At 36.5% G+C, this 18929-nt stretch overlaps 1 protein-coding gene across 1 annotated transcript in view; it reads left to right on the forward strand.

Annotated features, from left to right (window-relative positions):
• The window catches only part of SCN1A (sodium voltage-gated channel alpha subunit 1), a 144565-nt gene that overhangs the window by 82667 nt on the left and 42969 nt on the right, over positions 1-18929 (forward strand). The window contains exons 9-17 of the mRNA XM_080799409.1: positions 144-285; positions 922-1128; positions 2613-2897; positions 3870-4250; positions 5507-5639; positions 6666-6904; positions 8199-8372; positions 9348-9704; positions 10912-11394. Coding sequence (XP_080655535.1) covers positions 144-285; positions 922-1128; positions 2613-2897; positions 3870-4250; positions 5507-5639; positions 6666-6904; positions 8199-8372; positions 9348-9704; positions 10912-11394 — 2401 coding nt within the window. The remainder of the gene's footprint in view (positions 1-143; positions 286-921; positions 1129-2612; positions 2898-3869; positions 4251-5506; positions 5640-6665; positions 6905-8198; positions 8373-9347; positions 9705-10911; positions 11395-18929) is intronic.

Consider the following 18929-nt stretch of genomic DNA (forward strand, 5'->3'; position numbering starts at 1 on the left):
TATCATGCTTCTATCCCTTGAGATAACTTCTATCCCTTGAAGTAGCCAACTTTCCTGGGTAGACAGTGTTATAAGTATAGCATGCTATGAAAATAAAAAGTTAGCAGAACTTCTTGTAATACTATCTTTTGTCCCTTTTATAGTCAATGTCCAGAAGGATATGTGTGTGTGAAAGCTGGTAGAAATCCTAATTACGGCTATACAAGCTTCGATACTTTCAGCTGGGCTTTTTTGTCTCTGTTTCGACTGATGACTCAGGACTTCTGGGAAAATCTGTACCAACTGGTGAGAATCTGAGGAGATACACCGCATTTATGTAGAAGCATATAAGAAAATCATCTTCGTTATAAAATCCAAATCACAGTATTATATAGTAAAAGGAACAGAAATTGAAATTAGGAGATTTGAATTCCTTTATCCTATTGATTATAACACACAGTAAGGATGGTGATGACAGGGCTAACAATTCTCTCTCATTTCCTTTTGGCCCAAAACCTATTTTCCACCCTCTCCAGACACAGGTCTTCTCAATTACAAGGTATATCTTCCCCTCTGCCCCATCTGTGCCTTCAGGTAGCAGGAGATGAAAATCAATAAGCAGACATAGAAAGATAACTTTGATGTCTTCCTTAACTTTTATCACAGGCTGAGATCTTTGGTGGAATCTTCATTGTATTTTATTTGATTCCATTTTATTCTTGGTGAGTCCAAGAATTCCCTCCTAGGGATCAAAATGTGAATGCATGAGTTAGGAGAGAAGAAAGAGGAAGAGGATAAAGAAACAAAGAGGTAGAAGGGGGTGTGACCATCATAATTATTATTTATGTTGGAGTCCTCCATGACACACAAGTAAGTTGAAAGCTAAAGCCACTAGTTTGTGAAATGATATTCAAAAAATCATTTTAATGATCTTATTTTCAGACATTACGTGCTGCTGGAAAAACATACATGATTTTTTTCGTGCTGGTCATTTTCTTGGGCTCATTCTATCTGATAAATTTGATCCTGGCTGTGGTGGCCATGGCTTATGAGGAACAGAATCAGGCCACCTTGGAAGAGGCAGAACAGAAAGAGGCTGAATTTCAGCAAATGCTCGAACAGCTTAAAAAGCAACAGGAGGCAGCTCAGGTAAATTCACCAAATAAATATGTCCTGTCTCATGGTACAATTCTTTTTTATTGTTTCAGTTGTCACAAAAATACCTGAGAGAAAGTGAGAGATGGATAATTGTTTGACTCTACTTAAGAGAAGCTGGTAGTATGAAAGATTAGTAATTATTTCTATATATTGGTCATCTATAGATCATTTAGTTTAATTTTTCTAATACGTCTGCAATATTGACCACAGTGGAACTCTCTCATGCCTTTTTAATGTTTTAAGATTTTTATAACTGGAGGGGGAATGTGATTTTAAATCTTCTCAAGTGAAAAACTTACAGAATGGGTATACTGGCATTAGGAGAAAATTGTAAGAAGCCATCTTTTCTTAGAAAAAAGTATTGGTTATCATATAAAAGATGTTTATCTGACTCTTAAAAGATAGTCTATCCTTTTCTTTAACCAAAAATATATTGGCCTTTAATATGATTGTTTAGTTGCCTTTCATATATAGCAAATAAGGAAGTGATGAAGTATTATAATGTTCTGTAACAAAGCAGTATTCAACAGGCATATGAAAGTCACCAATTTTATGAAGAACAGGTGACCTATGGATTGTTTGTTCTTATAGAGAGGTGTTCGTACTCATCGTACAATAAAATGCCTGTCCTATCACTTTCGTCTTTCCTCGTGCTTTCTGCTCAGTATACAAACTCAGAGTCTTTACTTTAGAATAAAGTTGTTTGGGGAGTATTAATTTATTGGCAAGAGTCTCTGTATTGAGGGTACTCTGAGAACAATGCTAATAATCCAAAAGTGCCAACTGAGTACCAGTACAAGCTATGATCAAAACATTGTTCTCATTCCATGCCCATGTGTCCAGCAAGAACCCCTGCTGAGCTAAAGAAGCTGGGGATGGTATTTGGAGAAAGGAATGTCTTGTCTTGCTTAGTAGAAACTGTTGACTGCCCTTTCTCTAGTCTTCGGTATTATGGAGGGGCAAGGAAGGGATTTGATCATCTTCCATAAATTTGATTGATAATATTTTGGCAGCCTGGTTTCAATAACTAGGAAGAGGACCTCACCTTTTTATCGCATTCCTCCTACCTTGAGATATGACCTCAATTAAGTCATTTAGCTTTTCTTCCATGCTACAGTTTCTTTTTCAGAGAAAAGAAGATAGTGTTAATTAAATACCAATTTTTAGAGTAAATCAAATCCCAAAAAATAATATAAGTTTATGTTCTTGTTGATGCTTTATTGATCCTTTTGAATATGTGGTCTTTGCAGTGTAATATGAACACAATAAACGTTAGCACAGATAAAACCACATTAACCCTGAAAGTCTTCATTAGATAGAAAGAGGGGAAAATCCCATTTGTACTTGCAGAGCTTCTTCTATGGACCATCAGCCTGAGTCAGCGAAATGTATTTTTTTAAAATGTGCTAAAAATACTTGAGCTTAAAAAGATAAAGTCTCCAATGCCATACTAAAACCATTTCTCCTTAATGTAGCAGGCAGCAGCTGTCACTGCCTCAGAGCATTCCAGAGAACCTAGTGCCACTGGGGGGCTCTCTGACAGCTCATCTGAAGCCTCCAAGTTGAGCTCCAAGAGTGCTAAGGAAAGAAGAAATCGGAGAAAGAAAAGAAAACAGAAAGAGCAGTCTGGTGGGGAAGAGAAGGATGAGGATGAGTTCCATAAATCTGAATCTGAAGACAGCATCAGGAGAAAAGGGTTTCGCTTCTCCATAGAAGGGAACCGATTGACGTATGAAAAGAGGTACTCCTCCCCACACCAGGTATGGCACCACAGAGTTAAAGGATGCATGGATGGAAATCAGAACACCAAAGAGAGGGGGAGAATTAAATCAGATTTACGAATTGTCATCAACTGAATTGACTGCTATGTCTATTATGTTTAAACCTATACTTTCTTCATATAGCTATGAGAAAATTTTACTCAACATATATGTAAGCCTGGGGCTTTCCGTAGTTGGGGTCACACTGGGTTGAAATTCAGAAGACCTGGATTCTCATCCTGACACTATCTGCTGATACCTTTTGAAACTAATGACATTTATACTTTCTGCTCCTCAGCCTCCTTAATGAAAATAATAACAAACCAAACAATGTGCATAAGGGGCTGGCTGATCGATAACTTCTTTTGGTTATTTTATGTGGTGTTTTTTTGTTTTGTTTTGTTTTGCCTAACTTCTTTATAAACCAGCACATGTGCTTCTGAAAATATCAGGTGTGATATACATTACCAAAAAACACATTACTCTGAATTTCAGAAGTCCATGCCTTACAGATGAAACAATGATAATAAGGAAAGTAAACTGATTTTAGGAAGATGGCCTAAAACAATTTGTGAAACGTGTTGAAATTCCTTGAAAGGAAAGAGCAGTAAGAACAAATGTGTCCTTGTGAAGGTCATGCTGCCAATGTTTATTGAATGTTGATGGTGTTCATAGTATGTGCTAAGGATATTTCCTTTTGAATGTGAAAAATGGTGATTTCAGGTTTTGGGGGTTTTTTTGGTATCTTTAAGTTGTGATCTATCTTCCCATTCATACTCTGAAGGACTAGAAGTCTTCTCTTATAAAACCGATTTAATTTGAGCACATAAAATGAGAATGTTAATCAAAAGGACTGGATCACATTCTCTTATGAATACTGAAATCACCTTCAACTTAATCTTGCAAAATTAAAAGCACATTTCAAATGGCTATATTAATATGATTATACTTTTTTTGGTTTCAAATTTTTAGTCTTTGTTGAGCATCCGTGGCTCCCTATTTTCTCCAAGGCGAAATAGCAGAACAAGCCTTTTCAGCTTTAGAGGGCGAGCAAAAGATGTGGGATCGGAGAATGACTTTGCTGATGATGAGCACAGCACCTTTGAGGATAACGAGAGCCGGAGAGACTCCTTGTTTGTGCCCCGACGACATGGAGAACGGCGCAACAGTAACCTGAGTCAGACCAGTAGGTCTTCCCGGATGCTGGCAGTGTTTCCAGCAAATGGGAAGATGCACAGCACTGTGGATTGCAATGGTGTGGTTTCCTTGGTTGGTGGACCTTCAGTTCCTACATCGCCTGTTGGACAGCTTCTGCCAGAGGTGATAATAGATAAGCCAGCTACTGATGACAATGTAAGGAAGTTTTAAATAGTTCAGGCATGGCTGGCCCATTATTGCTGCACCAGCCAGTGTTTCTACAGAATGGAACCCTTTGAGAATGATTCCTGGTTGGTCAAGCTGTGAATGCACCTGCATCTTGTAATACCTTTAATAGACTAACCAACTAAAACTTAAGGCCTCAACACTCCCTTGCATCACACCGAATGCGTTTACTTATTAAACGTGCTGAGAATAAATTAGACACAATAATAAATTGCTGCCTCCGCTTGGAGGATTTGCTATATACCCATGCTGAGCTTAGATAGCAAGACATCCTCTAAAGCTTTGATATAAAAGTAAATGAATGATTCCTCTGTTCAAGTATAAAGGGTGTATAATAAATCTTTCCAACAGATTCTTCACTATAGCTCTGCCTTATTTTAGAAGATTTTCAAGAACACTGTGCCTACATAGATAGCTTCATTGTTATCTTAAAATTTCCAGTATTCACATATGTCTTTCTGAAAAAAAAATGCTGATATAAGTCTTCTTAAAATGAACCTAAGTGATGAGACATAAAAAAAATCGTTAACACAGACAGATAAAAAATTGTCTGTACAAACATGTGTTACATGTTTGTGAATGTATACGAGGATGAGGAATTTCTGAACACAGGCTGCCTCTTATTAGATGGGTGACTCACTTGGAAATATATCAGCATGATGAGGCATGATGAAGTCAGAATTAGATGACTTATTGCTTTGGTACCCTGGATGAAACTGTTGTCCATGCAGCATGTGTGTGTTTCTCACATACAGTTTGTGTTGTCAATGACCATCTATGTCTTGTGTACAGAAAATGAGACGGTGGCTACCTGTGTTGTAATCATTTGTATTTCTTGAAAAATAAATGCCTACCTTCTCAAAATAAAATGCCTGACCACGTGTATGACTTTTCAGGTTGTTCGTTGTATATGATCAGTTCAGAAATGAGGCGAACTGTTCAATATGTCTCTCAAGAGACTTATTAACTGTACCAAAATGACATCACGTCTCATAAAATTATGTAATTAGAAGGTTAAAAAACTCAGTTTTTGCTGTATGACTAAATGGTTGACAGTTTGGATATTCCAGGTTAATGATACAATAAGTCAGCAGTATCTGCCATCACCAACTAAATACGAAAGTGCACGATGCATGTGTTTCATGAAATTCACTGTGTCACATTTGGTTCTTTGCTTAGTGTATTGCTCAAGTTAATCATTTAATACATTAGCATTTTCTTTATAGGGAACAACTACCGAGACTGAGATGAGGAAGAGAAGGTCAAGTTCTTTCCATGTTTCCATGGATTTTCTAGAAGATCCTTCCCAAAGGCAACGAGCAATGAGTATAGCCAGCATTTTAACAAATACAGTAGAAGGTTTGTTACACATTCCATTTCCATTCAATTATTTTCATCAAGCTTATATTGTCTCACTTGAAACAAATATCTCTATTTGTAAATTGAAAACAGGACATTCTAAAGAGAATATAATAGATCTTATTTAAGAGTTAGTATTTGTTATACCTACTCATATAGTCTAGGAGCTTTAAAAAGATTACTTAAGCACAGTGATATTGGAAATCTAAAGATTGTTTTCTTGTGCATGACAATTCCTTGGAAATGCAGAATAAAGCATTTCTGTTAGGGCTGCTAAGCTCATTAGTCATAGTGACCTTCTCTACTGTTCCATGTAGCTTAGGACTTCAACATCATTCTAAATACTCTCAAGATTGGAGGGAAGAAGTGGGTCATTTCACAGAAGAAAACAAAAAAAAATTTAAAGATTTCATTTATTTGTTTGACAGAGAGAGAGAGAGAGTGAGAGACAGAAAGAGAGGGAACACAAGCAGGGGGAGTGGGAGAGGGAGAAGCAGAGTTCCCGCTGAGCAGGGAGTCTGATGTGGGGCTCGATCCCAGGACCCTGGGATCATGACCTTAGCTGAAGGCAGATCCTTAATGGACTGAGCCACCCAGGTGCCCCAAGAAAACAAATTTAAAGATGATTCTTGACTCATATTCATTCCTACCTTATCTCTTGTTGCTTTAGGTTGACAGTTTAGACAGATATTAACATAAGATTACACACAGTATCTACATTTCTGCATCCCGTGTTCCTATTGAAACTTCATTTAAAAGACCATTCACTTCAGGCCAAGTGCTGAGCCATATTGTCAATGCACGTGAGGAAAATACTATTCTGTGCTATTTCTGCTCTATGTGTATGTTGACAAAATATCTTCAGGTGTCTAAAGAATAAATTCTATAGTTTTTTTTTAAGTACATAAGAGATTGACTCTTTAGCAAATAAAAATGTGTTGATTACTGAAAAACAAGTCTAGTGGATCTGAAATAAATATATGTGTGTATGAAAATATATCTTTTGGTGGTTTTTTTTTAATGTAGAACTTGAAGAATCCAGACAGAAATGCCCACCCTGTTGGTATAAATTTTCCAACATATTCTTAATCTGGGACTGTTCACCATATTGGTTAAAAGTGAAACATATTGTCAACCTGGTTGTGATGGACCCATTCGTTGACCTGGCCATCACCATCTGCATTGTCTTAAATACTCTTTTCATGGCCATGGAACACTATCCAATGACAGAACATTTCAATAATGTGCTTACAGTAGGAAACTTGGTAAGCATATTGGAAGGTAAATGTGTTCAATCTTTGAATTTTCTGTTTGAGAAACTGTTTCCATTTAATAATAGCTTAAAGCACTCTTTCTACCATCTGGTCCCCAAAAGACAAGAATTATATCTACCTGGCTACACCCTACTTTTTTGCCCACCATAATGGCCCTTAATGTCAAAGCAAAAACTGAGAAAGACAGCAATAGGCATAGGCCTAGAATACTACTGGAAAAGTCAATATTGATATTTATAATTTTTTCAAGATGCAGAAGCAATTTAAGGAGACACTTTTTGAAATGATATTAGCGCAGTTTCCCTAGCTCATGAAGGCTTAAAAAGGGGAGGGGGTAAGATCTTTTTATTTGCTTAATCATCATCATTATAAGCAAAAATATAACAACTCAAAACATGTTCAGCTTTTCCACTTCCAAGATCTAAGTAGGATATGTGTTGTTTTATCCATCTCTTCTATATCAAAACCATCAAATATTAAAAACCTGCAGTACATTTTGTGTTTTATTTGATTAGTGAGGCCATTTTTGGTAAAGGCTGTCACCTAAATCCTCCTCTTCTGTGCTTAAAAAACATGAATTATTAAAGTGTTTGTCAGTTGACTCAATTTAGGAATACTAGCTTTTATTTGCTGAAAGAAAGAGGACTTTAAAGGAATGTATGGATTTTTCATAGTATTTGTTTTGAGGTTTAAGATTTTTGATGGTAAAAAGCAAGACATGTAAAGCATCCTGCATTGTAGTATTTACGGTTTTAAAGCTTCGATATTTATACCATGGAAGTAAATTGACTTTTTTCACATGCTTACCAAATTGATAATAGTAATACACATATTATAGTAATAGATATATGTGTATAATAATGATCAGATTTGAGGAAGATGGGAATTCGCTTATAGATAAATAAAATGTTCAGGGGCAAGATGTTGTGAGTACCTGTGTTGCATAAAGTCTGGAGGGACAGGCAGTTTGATGTGATGGAAGTTAAAAATAGTTTGGGGCTCAAATCCTAGTTTTGCCTTTTTCTAGTTGTATGATACCAGGCGAGTCATTGGTAAAGTAATGTTTGTATTACCTGCACTAGTGACTCTATAAACTTCTGTGGCAATAAAATGAAATAAAGTAAATGGGAGCTCTTTTATAAACTATAAATTACTTCAGAAATGTATCTAGTAACAGAATCTTTGTGGGGAAATCAGCATAAACATTTTGTTCTGTGATCAAATACTAAGTCATTCTACTTTATCACTATCTGATGGAATTAAAGTAATTTTGTTTTGATCTTAGGTTTTCACTGGGATCTTTACAGCAGAAATGTTTCTGAAAATTATTGCCATGGATCCTTACTATTATTTCCAAGAAGGCTGGAATATCTTTGATGGTTTTATTGTGACGCTTAGCCTGGTAGAACTTGGCCTCGCCAATGTGGAAGGATTATCAGTTCTCCGTTCATTCCGACTGGTAAAAAAAAAAACAAAAAAAAACCCAGCAACAGAAACAAAACCTGTCCAACAAGCAGGGCTCTTATATACTACTCTCATAGATTTTACTACACAACTATTTACATTTTAAACTTTTGTGTAACATTTGCATCATCAGAACTATCCCTGAATGAAAAAAAAAATTAACTCCACTTATTTAGAAAAAAACTTTATTTAAAAAAATAGGTGAAGTTTAATATGTAATCAGTTGCCATTGTTACTAACTATTGTTTCTAGAGATGACTACAGTTAATATTTCTGGATTGAAGAAAATATTTTTAATGAAAATATATCACATTTTAATAGTAACTTGAAAATATAAACAACCCTTTGTATGGTAAATGGTGATCAGAGGCAAGGTGGGCATGCAGAAAATTCCTTATTGGACCTCTGGAAAATATGCTACTTCCCTAAATCAGAGGAGAAAAATATGTAGGATTACTTACCATGACCACTGATTTACATATATGTCTTTGCAAATCAGGGAAATAACTGTGGGTGTGAGAAATCTCCAAATTTTTAAACGCAGGCGTCTAGCTATGTCAGTGGTCCAAAGGAGTATTAATGAATAATACACACTTATCTCTTCCTATAGCAGGGGCTCTATATGATATCACTTTGCATGCTATTTACAAACAAGTAACTTTTCAACAGAGATTATTGTGATTCAGATGCTAATATTAGTGTCAGGCCTGGCATGCCTTAGAACCACATTCACAAAACAAATGAAGGACAGTTGGACCCCAAGTAATCTAAAAAAATTCACTCTTAGGGAAAACAATCTACCTGGTTAAAATATGGAAGAATGAGATTCTTCCTAGAGGGTCTAAAAATTAGCCATGAGCCTTAGTGGGTTCAAGGGCAGGACAGATGTTGTAAGAGATTCAATGTTAATCATAATCAATATATGAAAAGATCATAATAATAAATATTAATTTTTTTTTTTATTTTCCAGCTCCGAGTTTTCAAGTTGGCAAAATCTTGGCCAACATTAAATATGCTAATAAAGATCATCGGCAACTCAGTGGGGGCTCTGGGTAACCTCACCTTGGTGTTGGCCATCATTGTCTTCATTTTTGCCGTGGTTGGCATGCAGCTCTTTGGTAAAAGCTACAAAGATTGTGTCTGCAAGATCTCCACCAGCTGTGAGCTCCCACGCTGGCACATGAATGACTTCTTCCACTCCTTCCTGATTGTGTTCCGCGTGCTGTGTGGAGAGTGGATAGAAACCATGTGGGACTGTATGGAAGTCGCTGGTCAAGCCATGTGCCTTACTGTCTTCATGATGGTCATGGTGATTGGAAACTTGGTGGTGTGTACCCATTTAAGATATGTATTTCAGAAATAGATTAAGAGTATAACAGAATGGTGACCATTTTGTCCAAAACAAAAACTATGATTAATAATTTATGAAGTGTCTAGCCTTACATATGCATAGGGTCTCACACAGCAATATAGTAGTGACCCTACAGTTTTTATATTCAAGTCAACCTTGTCAGTCATTTCATCACATTTAGTAATGCATTTTAATAGAGTATTAAAGACAGGCCTAGAAGGATATGCTGGGAATATTTTACAAATTCAGAGAAAAGGGAGGGAGAAATCTGAAAAAATTTTTAAAGAAAGCTTAATCTTACTTGCCAGTATAGGACTAAAGGGTGGTGTCTTTTAAGTGTTCATAGTGATTTTTCCATTTCCTTGCCTCTTCATGGCATATAGCGTTCAATCACTCTAGGTCATATGGCAGGTGTGTTAGCCAACTTATATTAATCAATTCTCTAGTGGTTCTCAGTCAAATAAGGGTGGACTAATGATGCCTGAGATTACCCAAATGGAGTAATTGATCAATTCTTCTCTCCCTTAAGTTTAAAACATGAAGTACTATTTACAGTATAGAAAAATTTAATACATTCCAAAAGATACATATATTAAGTGTCACTCTTATGGAAATATTAGAGATTATTTATAAATAGTTCTCTGAATTAATCAATAGTGGAGTATAAGAAATATAATAGGTTAAGAAAATAAGTGTTAATGCCTATGTTAAGATACTGATTCTTGTTCTGGATCATAATTATTTGTTTTAATTAATATCTAACTCAACATCTCCATTTATCAAAAGAGAAACTATAGAATATATTTAAGTGTATAATTGCAAACATCAATGATTTTTAAGGTTAGAACTTTTATATGGTACATATTTCAATATGTTTTCTTATAATCAGACAATTTTAAACATAACGAAACCTTAGATGAACTCGTTCGACTCCTTCATTCTATAAGTGGCAGAATCTGAGACCAACAGAAATCATGTCTTTGCCCAAGGTTGTGGAGTATAGTAGCTACTGAGCCAGATCACAAATTCAGATTGCCCAACTTCTAATCACTGTGCTCTGGTGTTTCTTTCTTACCTAGCTGTTAGAACTTACAGTTTCCTCTACACTTCAAGGAGTAAGTGATCTCAATCTGCTCTTCTTTACATTGGGTAAGATTATAATCATGTCTGTCCTATTTTTAAGGTCCTGAACCTCTTTCTGGCCTTGCTTCTGAGCTCATTTAGTGCGGACAATCTTGCAGCCACGGATGATGATAATGAAATGAACAATCTCCAAATAGCCGTGGACAGGATGCACAAGGGAGTAGCTTACGTGAAGAGAAAAATATACGAATTTATTCAACAATCCTTTGTTAGAAAACAGAAGATTTTAGATGAAATTAAACCACTTGATGATCTACACAATAAGAAAGACAGTTGTATGTCCAATCATACAACAGAAATTGGAAAAGATCTTGACTATCTTAAAGACGTGAATGGAACCACAAGTGGAATAGGAACCGGCAGCAGTGTTGAAAAATACATTATTGATGAAAGTGATTACATGTCATTCATAAACAATCCCAGTCTTACTGTGACTGTACCAATTGCCGTAGGAGAGTCTGACTTTGAAAATTTAAACACAGAGGACTTCAGTAGTGAATCAGATCTGGAAGAAAGCAAAGAGGTAAGATTTTATAATGTGGGTAGGTAGAAATTTACATGTATATACATGTATTATTACTTGCATATAAATATATATATGTATCTTGCTGCCTTTGGGTAAATCAGATTTGTGTAATGAGTCAGGGAGAGTAAGAGTGCAGAGATATAATGGTAGGCAGATCCTCATCTCATTTCTCATTTCACATGTCCACAGATAATGAATTCAGGGGGAAAATATGATAGATCATTTCTGTAAAACATTCTATAGTTTTTTCAGGATTTTAATTTGAGTATTATCTCAGTTCAAATGTTGTTTGTTAAAGATTTGGGTTTTACAGGGGCACCTGGGTGGCTCAGTGGGTTAAAGCCTCTACCTTCAGCTCAGGTCATGATCCCAGGGTCCTGGGATCGAGCCCCGCATCGGGCTCTCTGCTCCTCGGGGAGCCTGCTTCTGCCTCTCTCTCTCTGTCTGCCTCTCTGCCTACTTGTGATCTCTGTCTGTCAAATAAATAAATAAAATCTTAAAAAAAAAAAAAGGATTTGGGTTTTACAAAAGAACCAATGGCAGATGATTTTTTAAAAATGATTTTTATTTTTATAAAATTGGTTTCAAAGTACTGTTAAAATAAATTTGGCAGTATTTTTCTAGTCCAATTTTTTTTTGTCTTGAATCTTCAGATTTACATTTACTATTTGATGAAGACTAATAGCTACCACATGCTCTGCTGAGTTAAAAAAAGAAACCTTTAAAAGAAAGAAACTTATGACAAAGACCATCCATAACAAATACTCTGTCTATAAAAATTTTACATGATTTATACTGTTTTTCAGGGCTAACAGGAAAAAAAAACTGATCTTTTTATTAAAAAGTAACTATCCACTGAACCACTGGAGGCAGTTCTATTTCTTCATACTCTGTTTCATTTTGTATCTTGGACTATCATTGCATTAATTATTTTTAATAATTAAATTAATTGAAAATTTAAATATTGGGGGGGGTAGAAACTTTAGAGACAGTGTGAGGCAATATTTCTCAAATAATGAGTCATGACCTAGTAGGAGTTGATAAACCCATTTATTATACCAGTATTTTCTCTAATTGTCATTAAACAGAATAGATAATACCAGAACTCATGGCATGATGTAGGGAATACTGATGAATGAAGCTGGGGCTGCCTGTGCCAAAATCAGAATCTCTGCTTTTCTAATTGGAGTGCAAGCACTGGGTCCTTGGGAGGCAGGGAAGTGCCTGAAGTGCAGAGTTCTTAAATGTGAGAAACAATGTTTCAGCTCTTTGGAACTAGTGATCATGAAAACTTCTGCACCCCAGGCAGAATGGATGGCTTCTTTTTTGGTTCCCAGAGACAGAAGGCAGAGCATAGGTAATAAACAACTCGTGCTCTAGGCTCATACATCTCACAAAGTATGGTGACATTTTGTTCTAACTACTGATACGCATGCATGTCTCTCCTTTTACATTGTGACACACTTGAGTATGTTTGCTACAGAGTAGGCACTCAGATTAGACTTTTCCATCACATTTAACTCTGTTTAATAGAACCCTTTTAAAGGATTCTCATTATCATACTTGCTCTGATGAGAGCACATTTGAAAATAGTTTTATTTCCCATGATCCAAACTCCATTATTCTCCTAATTCAACCTAATACTGTGTTAGATCTTGTTGTTTTTCTTTTTTCTTTTAATAATCTTTTTTATTTTTTTATAAACATATAATATATTATTAGCCCCAGGGGTACAGGTCTGTGAATCACCAGGTTTACACTTCACAACACTCGCCATAGCACATACCCTCCCCAATGACCCTAACCCCACCACCCTCTCCATACCCCCCTCCCCCCGGCAACCCTCAGTTTGTTTTGTGAGATTAAGAGTCTCTTATGGTTTGTCTCCCTCCCGATCCCATCTTGTTTCCTTTATTCCTTTCCTACCCCCAAACTCCCAACATTGCATCTCCACTTCCTCATATCAGGGAGATCATATGATAGTTGTCTTTCTCCGACTGACTTATTTCGCTAAGCATAATACCCTCTAGTTCCATCCATGTCATTGTAAGTGGCAAGATTTCATTTCTTTTGATGGCTGCATAGTATTCCATTGTATATATATACCACCTCTTCTTTATCCATTCATCTGTTGATGGACATCTAGGTTCTTCCCATAGTTTGGGTATTGTGGACATTGCTGCTATGAACATTTGGGTGCACGTGCCCCTTCAGATCACTACGTTTGTATCCTTAGGGTAAATACCCAGTAGTGCAATTGCTGGGTCATAGGGTAGCTCTATTTTCAACTTTTTGAGGAACCTCCATGCTGTTTCCCAGAGTGGTTGCACCAGCTTGCATTCCCACCAACAGTGTAGGAGAGTTCCCCTTTCTCCACATCCTCGCCATCATCTGTCATTTCCTGACTTTTTAATTTTAGCCATTCTGACTGGTGTGAGGTGGTATCTCATTGTGGTTTTGACTTGTATTTCCCTGATGCCGAGTGATGTGGAGCACTTTTTCATGTGTCTCTTGGCCATCTGGATGTCTTCTTTGCAGAAATGTCTGTTCATGTCCTCTGCCCATTTCTTGATTGGATTATTTGTTCTTTGGGTGTTGAGTTTGCTAAGCTCTTTATAGATTTTGGATACTAGCCCTTTATCTGATACGTCGTTTGCAAATATCTTCTCCCATTCTGTTAGTTGTCTTTTGGTTTTGTTAACTGTTTCCTTTGCTGTGCAAAAGCTTTTGATCTTGATGAAATCCCAATAGTTCATTTTTGCCCTTGCTTCCCTTGCCTTTGGTGATGTTCCTAGGAAGAAGCTGCTGTGGCTGAGGTCAAAGAGGTTGCTGCCTGTGTTTTCCTCAAGGATTTTGATGGATTCCTTTCTCACATTGAGGTCCTTCATCCATTTTGAGTCTATTTTCGTGTGTGGTGTAAGGAAATGGTCCAGTTTCATATTTCTGCATGTGGCTGTCCAGTTTTTCCAACACCATTTGTTGAAGAGGCTGTCTTTTTTCCATTGGATATTCTTTCCTGCTTTGTCGAAGATTAGTTGACCATAGAGTTGAGGGTCTATTTCTGGACTCTCTATTCTGTTCCATTGATCTATGTGTCTGTTTTTGTGCCAGTACTATACTGTCTTGATGATGACAGCTTTGTAATAGAGCTTGAAGTCTGGAATTGTGATGCCACCAACTTTGGCTTTCTTTTTCAATATTCTTCTGGCTATTCGAGGTCTTTTCTGGTTCCATATAAGTTTTAGGATTATTTGTTCCATTTATTTGAAAAAAAGGGATGGGATTTTGATAGGGATTGCATTAAATGTGTAGTTTGCTTTATGTAGCATAGACATTTTCACAATATTTGTTCTTCCAATCCATGAGCATGGAACATTTTTCCATTTCTTTGTGTCTTCCTCAATTTCTTTCATGAGTACTTTGTAGTTTTCTGAGTATAGATTCTTTGCCTCTTTGGTTAGGTTTATTCCTAGGTATCTTATGGTTTTGGGTGCAATTGTAAATGGGATGGACTCCTTAATTTCTCTTTCTTCTGTCTTGTTGTTCGTGTAGAGAAATGCAACTGATTTCTGTGCATTGATTTTATATCCTGACACTTTACTGAATTCCTGTACAAGTTCTAGCAGATTTGGAGTGGAGTCTTTTGGGTTCTCCTCATATAGTATCATATCATCTGCAAAGAGTGATAGTTTGACTTCTTCTTTGCTGATTTGGATGCCTTTAATTTCTTTTTGTTGTCTGATTGCTGAGGCTAGGACTTCTAGTACTATGTTGAAAAGCAGTGGTGATAATGGACATCCCTGCCGTGTTCCTGACCTTAGCGGGAAAGCTCTCAGTTTTTCTCCATTGAGAATGATATTTACAGTGGGTTTTTCATAGATGGCTTTGATGATATTGAGGTATGTGCCCTCTATCCCTACACTTTGAAGAGTTTTGATCAGGAAGGGGTGCTGTACTTTGTCAAATGCTTTTTCTTTGTGTTTCTTTTATTAATGTATTGTATCACATTGATTGATTTGCGGGTGTTGAACCAACCTTGCAGCCCTGGAATAAATCCCACTTGGTCGTGGTGAATAATCCTTTTAATGTACTGTTGGATCCTATTGGCTAATATTTTGGTGAGAATTTTCGCATCTGTGTTCATCAAAGATATTGGTCTGTAATTCTCTCTCTTTTTTTTTTTTTAAAGATTATTTATTTATTTATTTATTTGACAGACAGAGATCACAAGTAGGCAGAGAGGCAGGCAGAGAGAGAGGAAGGGAAGCAGGCTCCCCGCTGAGCAGAGAGCCCGACGCGGGCCTCGATCCCAGGACCCTGGGATCATGACCTGAGCCGAAGGCAGAGGCTTTAACCCACTGAGCCACCCAGGCGCCCCGTAATTCTCTTTTTTGATGGGATCCTTGTCTGGTTTGGGGATCAAGGTGATGCTGGCCTCATAAAATGAGTTTGGAAGTTTTCCTTCCATTTCTATTTTTTGGAACAGTTTCAGGAGAATAGGAATTAATTCTTCTTTAAATGTTTGGTAGAATTCCCCTGGGAAGCCGTCTGGCCCTGGGCTCTTGTTTGTTTGGAGATTTTTGATGACTGCTTTAATCTTCTTACTGGTTATGGGTCTGTTCATGTTTTCTATTTATTCCTGTTCCTGGTTCATTTTTGGTAGTTTATATGTCTCTAGGAATGCATCCATTTCTTCCAGATTGTCAAATTTGCTGGCGTAGTGTTGTTCATAATATTTTCTTATAATTGTTTGTATTTCTCTGGTGTTGGTTGTGATCTCTTCTCTTTCATTCATGATTTTATTTATTTGGGTCCTTTCTCTTTTCTTTTTGATAAGTCTGGCCAGGGGTTTATCAATCTTACTAATTCTTTCAAAGAACCAGCTCCTAGTTTTGTTGATTTGTTCTATTGTGGGCTTTTTTTTGTTTGTTTCTATTTTCTTGATTTCTGCTCTGATCTTTATTATTTCTCTTCTCCTGCTGGGTTTAGGTTTTCTTTGTTGTTCTTTCTGCAGCTCCTTTAGGTGTAGGGTTAGGTTGTGTATTTGAGACCTTTTGGTTTCTTGAGAAAGGCTTGTATCACTATAAGGACTGCCTTTGCTGTGTCCCACAGATTTTGAACAATTGTGTTTTCATTATCATTTGTTTCCATGAATTTTTTCAATTCTTCTCTAATTTCCTGGTTGACCCATTCATTCTTTAGAAGGATGCTCTTTAGTCTCCATGTATTTGAGTTCTTTCCAAATTTTCTCTTGTGATTGAGTTCTAGCTTCAGAGCATTGTGGGCTGAAAATATGCAGGGAATGATCTCAGTCTTTTGATACCAGTTGAGACCTGATTTATGGCCCAGGATGTGATCTATTCTGGAGAATGTTTCATGTGCACTAGAGAAGAATGTGTGTTCTGTTGCTTTGGGATAGAATGTTCTGAACACATCTGTGATGTCCATCTGGTCCAGTGTGTCATTTAAGGCCTTTATTTCCTTGTTGATCTTTTGCTTGGATGATCTGTCCATTTCAGTGAGGGAAGTGTTAAAGTCCTCTACTATTATTGTATTATTGTCGATGTGTTTCTTTGATTTTGTTATTAATTGGCTTATATAGTTCACTGCTCCTATGTTAGGGGCTAGATATTTAAAATTGTTAGATCTTCTTGTTGGACAGACCCTTTGAGTATGATATAGTGTCCTTCCTCATCTCTTATTATAGTCTTTGGCTTAAAATCTAATTGATCTGTTATAAGGATTGCCACCCCAGCTTTCTTTTGATATCCATTAGAATGGTAAATTGTTTTCTACCCCCTCACTTTAAATCTGGAGGTGTCTTTGGCTCTAAAATGAGTTTCTTGTAGGCAGCATATTGATGGGTTTTATTTTTTTATCCATTCTGATACCCTGTGTCTTTTGATTGGGGCATTTAGCCCATTTACATTCAGGGTAATTATTGAGAGATATGAATTTAGTGCCATTGAATTGCCTGTAAGGTGACTATTACTGTATATTGTCTCTATTTCTTTCTGGTCTACTACTTTTAGGCTCTCTCTTTGCTTAGAGGACCCCTTTCAATATTTCCTGTAGAGCTGGTTTGGTGTTTACAAATTCCTTGAGTTTTTGTTTGTCCTGGAAGCTTTTTATCTCTCCTTCTATTTTTGATGATAGCCTAGCTGGATATAGTATTCTTGGCTGCATGTTTTCTCATTTAGTGCTCTGAATATATTATGCCAGTTCTTTCTGGCCTGCCAGGTCTCTGTGGATAAGTCTGCTGCCAATCTAATATTTTTTACCATTGTATGTTACAGACTTCTTGTCCCAGGCTGCTTTCAGAATTTTCTCTTTGTCACTAAGACTTGTAAATTTTAATGTTAGATGACAGGGTGTGGACCCATTCTTATTGATTTTGAGGGGGATTCTCTGCACCTCCTGGATTTTGATGCTTGTTCCCTTTGCCATATTAGGGAAATTCTCTACAATAATTCTCTCCAATATACCTTCTGCCCCCCTCTCTTTTTCATCTTCTTCTGGAATCCCAATTATTCTAATGTTGTTTCATCTTATGGTATCACTTATCTCTCGAATTTCTCCCCTCATGGTCCAGTAGTTGTCTCTCTTTTGCTCAGCTTCTTTATTCTCTTTCATTTGGTCTTCTATATCACTAATTCTCTCTTCTGCCTCATTTATCCTAGCAGTAAGAACTTCCATTTTTTATTGCACCTCATTAATAGCTTTTTAAATTTCAACTTGGTTAGATTTTGGTTCTTTTATTTCTCCAGAAAGGGCTTTTCTTTCTCCAGACAGGGTTCCTCTAATATCTTCCATGCCTTTTTCAAGCCCAGCTAGCATCTTGAGAATTGTCATTCTGACCTCTAGATCTGACATATTACCAATGTCCATATTGATTAGGTCCTAGCCTTCAATACTGCCTCTTATTTTTTTTTTTGTGGTGAGTTTTTCCACCCTGTCATTTTATCCAGATAAGAATATATGAAGGAGTGAATAAAATACTAAAAGGGTGGCAAAGACCCCAGGAAAATGTGCTTTAACCAAATCAGAAGAGACCCCAAATCATAGGGGGAAAAAAGGGGGTAAAAAGAAGTTCAGAAAAAAAAATTAAAAAAGAAAACAAATAAAGAAGAAATATAAAAAAGAAAATATATATATTAGACTGGTGACTAGCACAGGGTCACCCACTTAATTTTGGGAGTATTTTGGTCTCTTAGAAGAAACTACCTCCTCAAATTTTAAAGAATGAAAAACATATATAAGGGTAAACACAATGAAGGGATGAAATATGAATATAAAGATGAAAAATTTTTATTTATTTATTTATTTAAATTTCTAAAAAAAAAGAGTTGATAAGTTGGTTGGGAGAATAAAGAAAAAGAAAGTGGAGAGAATTTGCCCAGGCTGGAGACTAGAACAAAGCCCTGTGCTAGATTTAGGGTGTATTTTGATCTATTAGAATAAGTTGTACCCCAAATTTTTTTAGAAGAAAAAACCCTATGTGCATACCAAAAATAAAGTTAGATACAATGAAA

Source organism: Martes martes (assembly GCF_963455335.1).
Source record: "Martes martes genome assembly, chromosome: 3".
Classification (NCBI taxonomy): Eukaryota; Metazoa; Chordata; class Mammalia; order Carnivora; family Mustelidae; genus Martes; species Martes martes.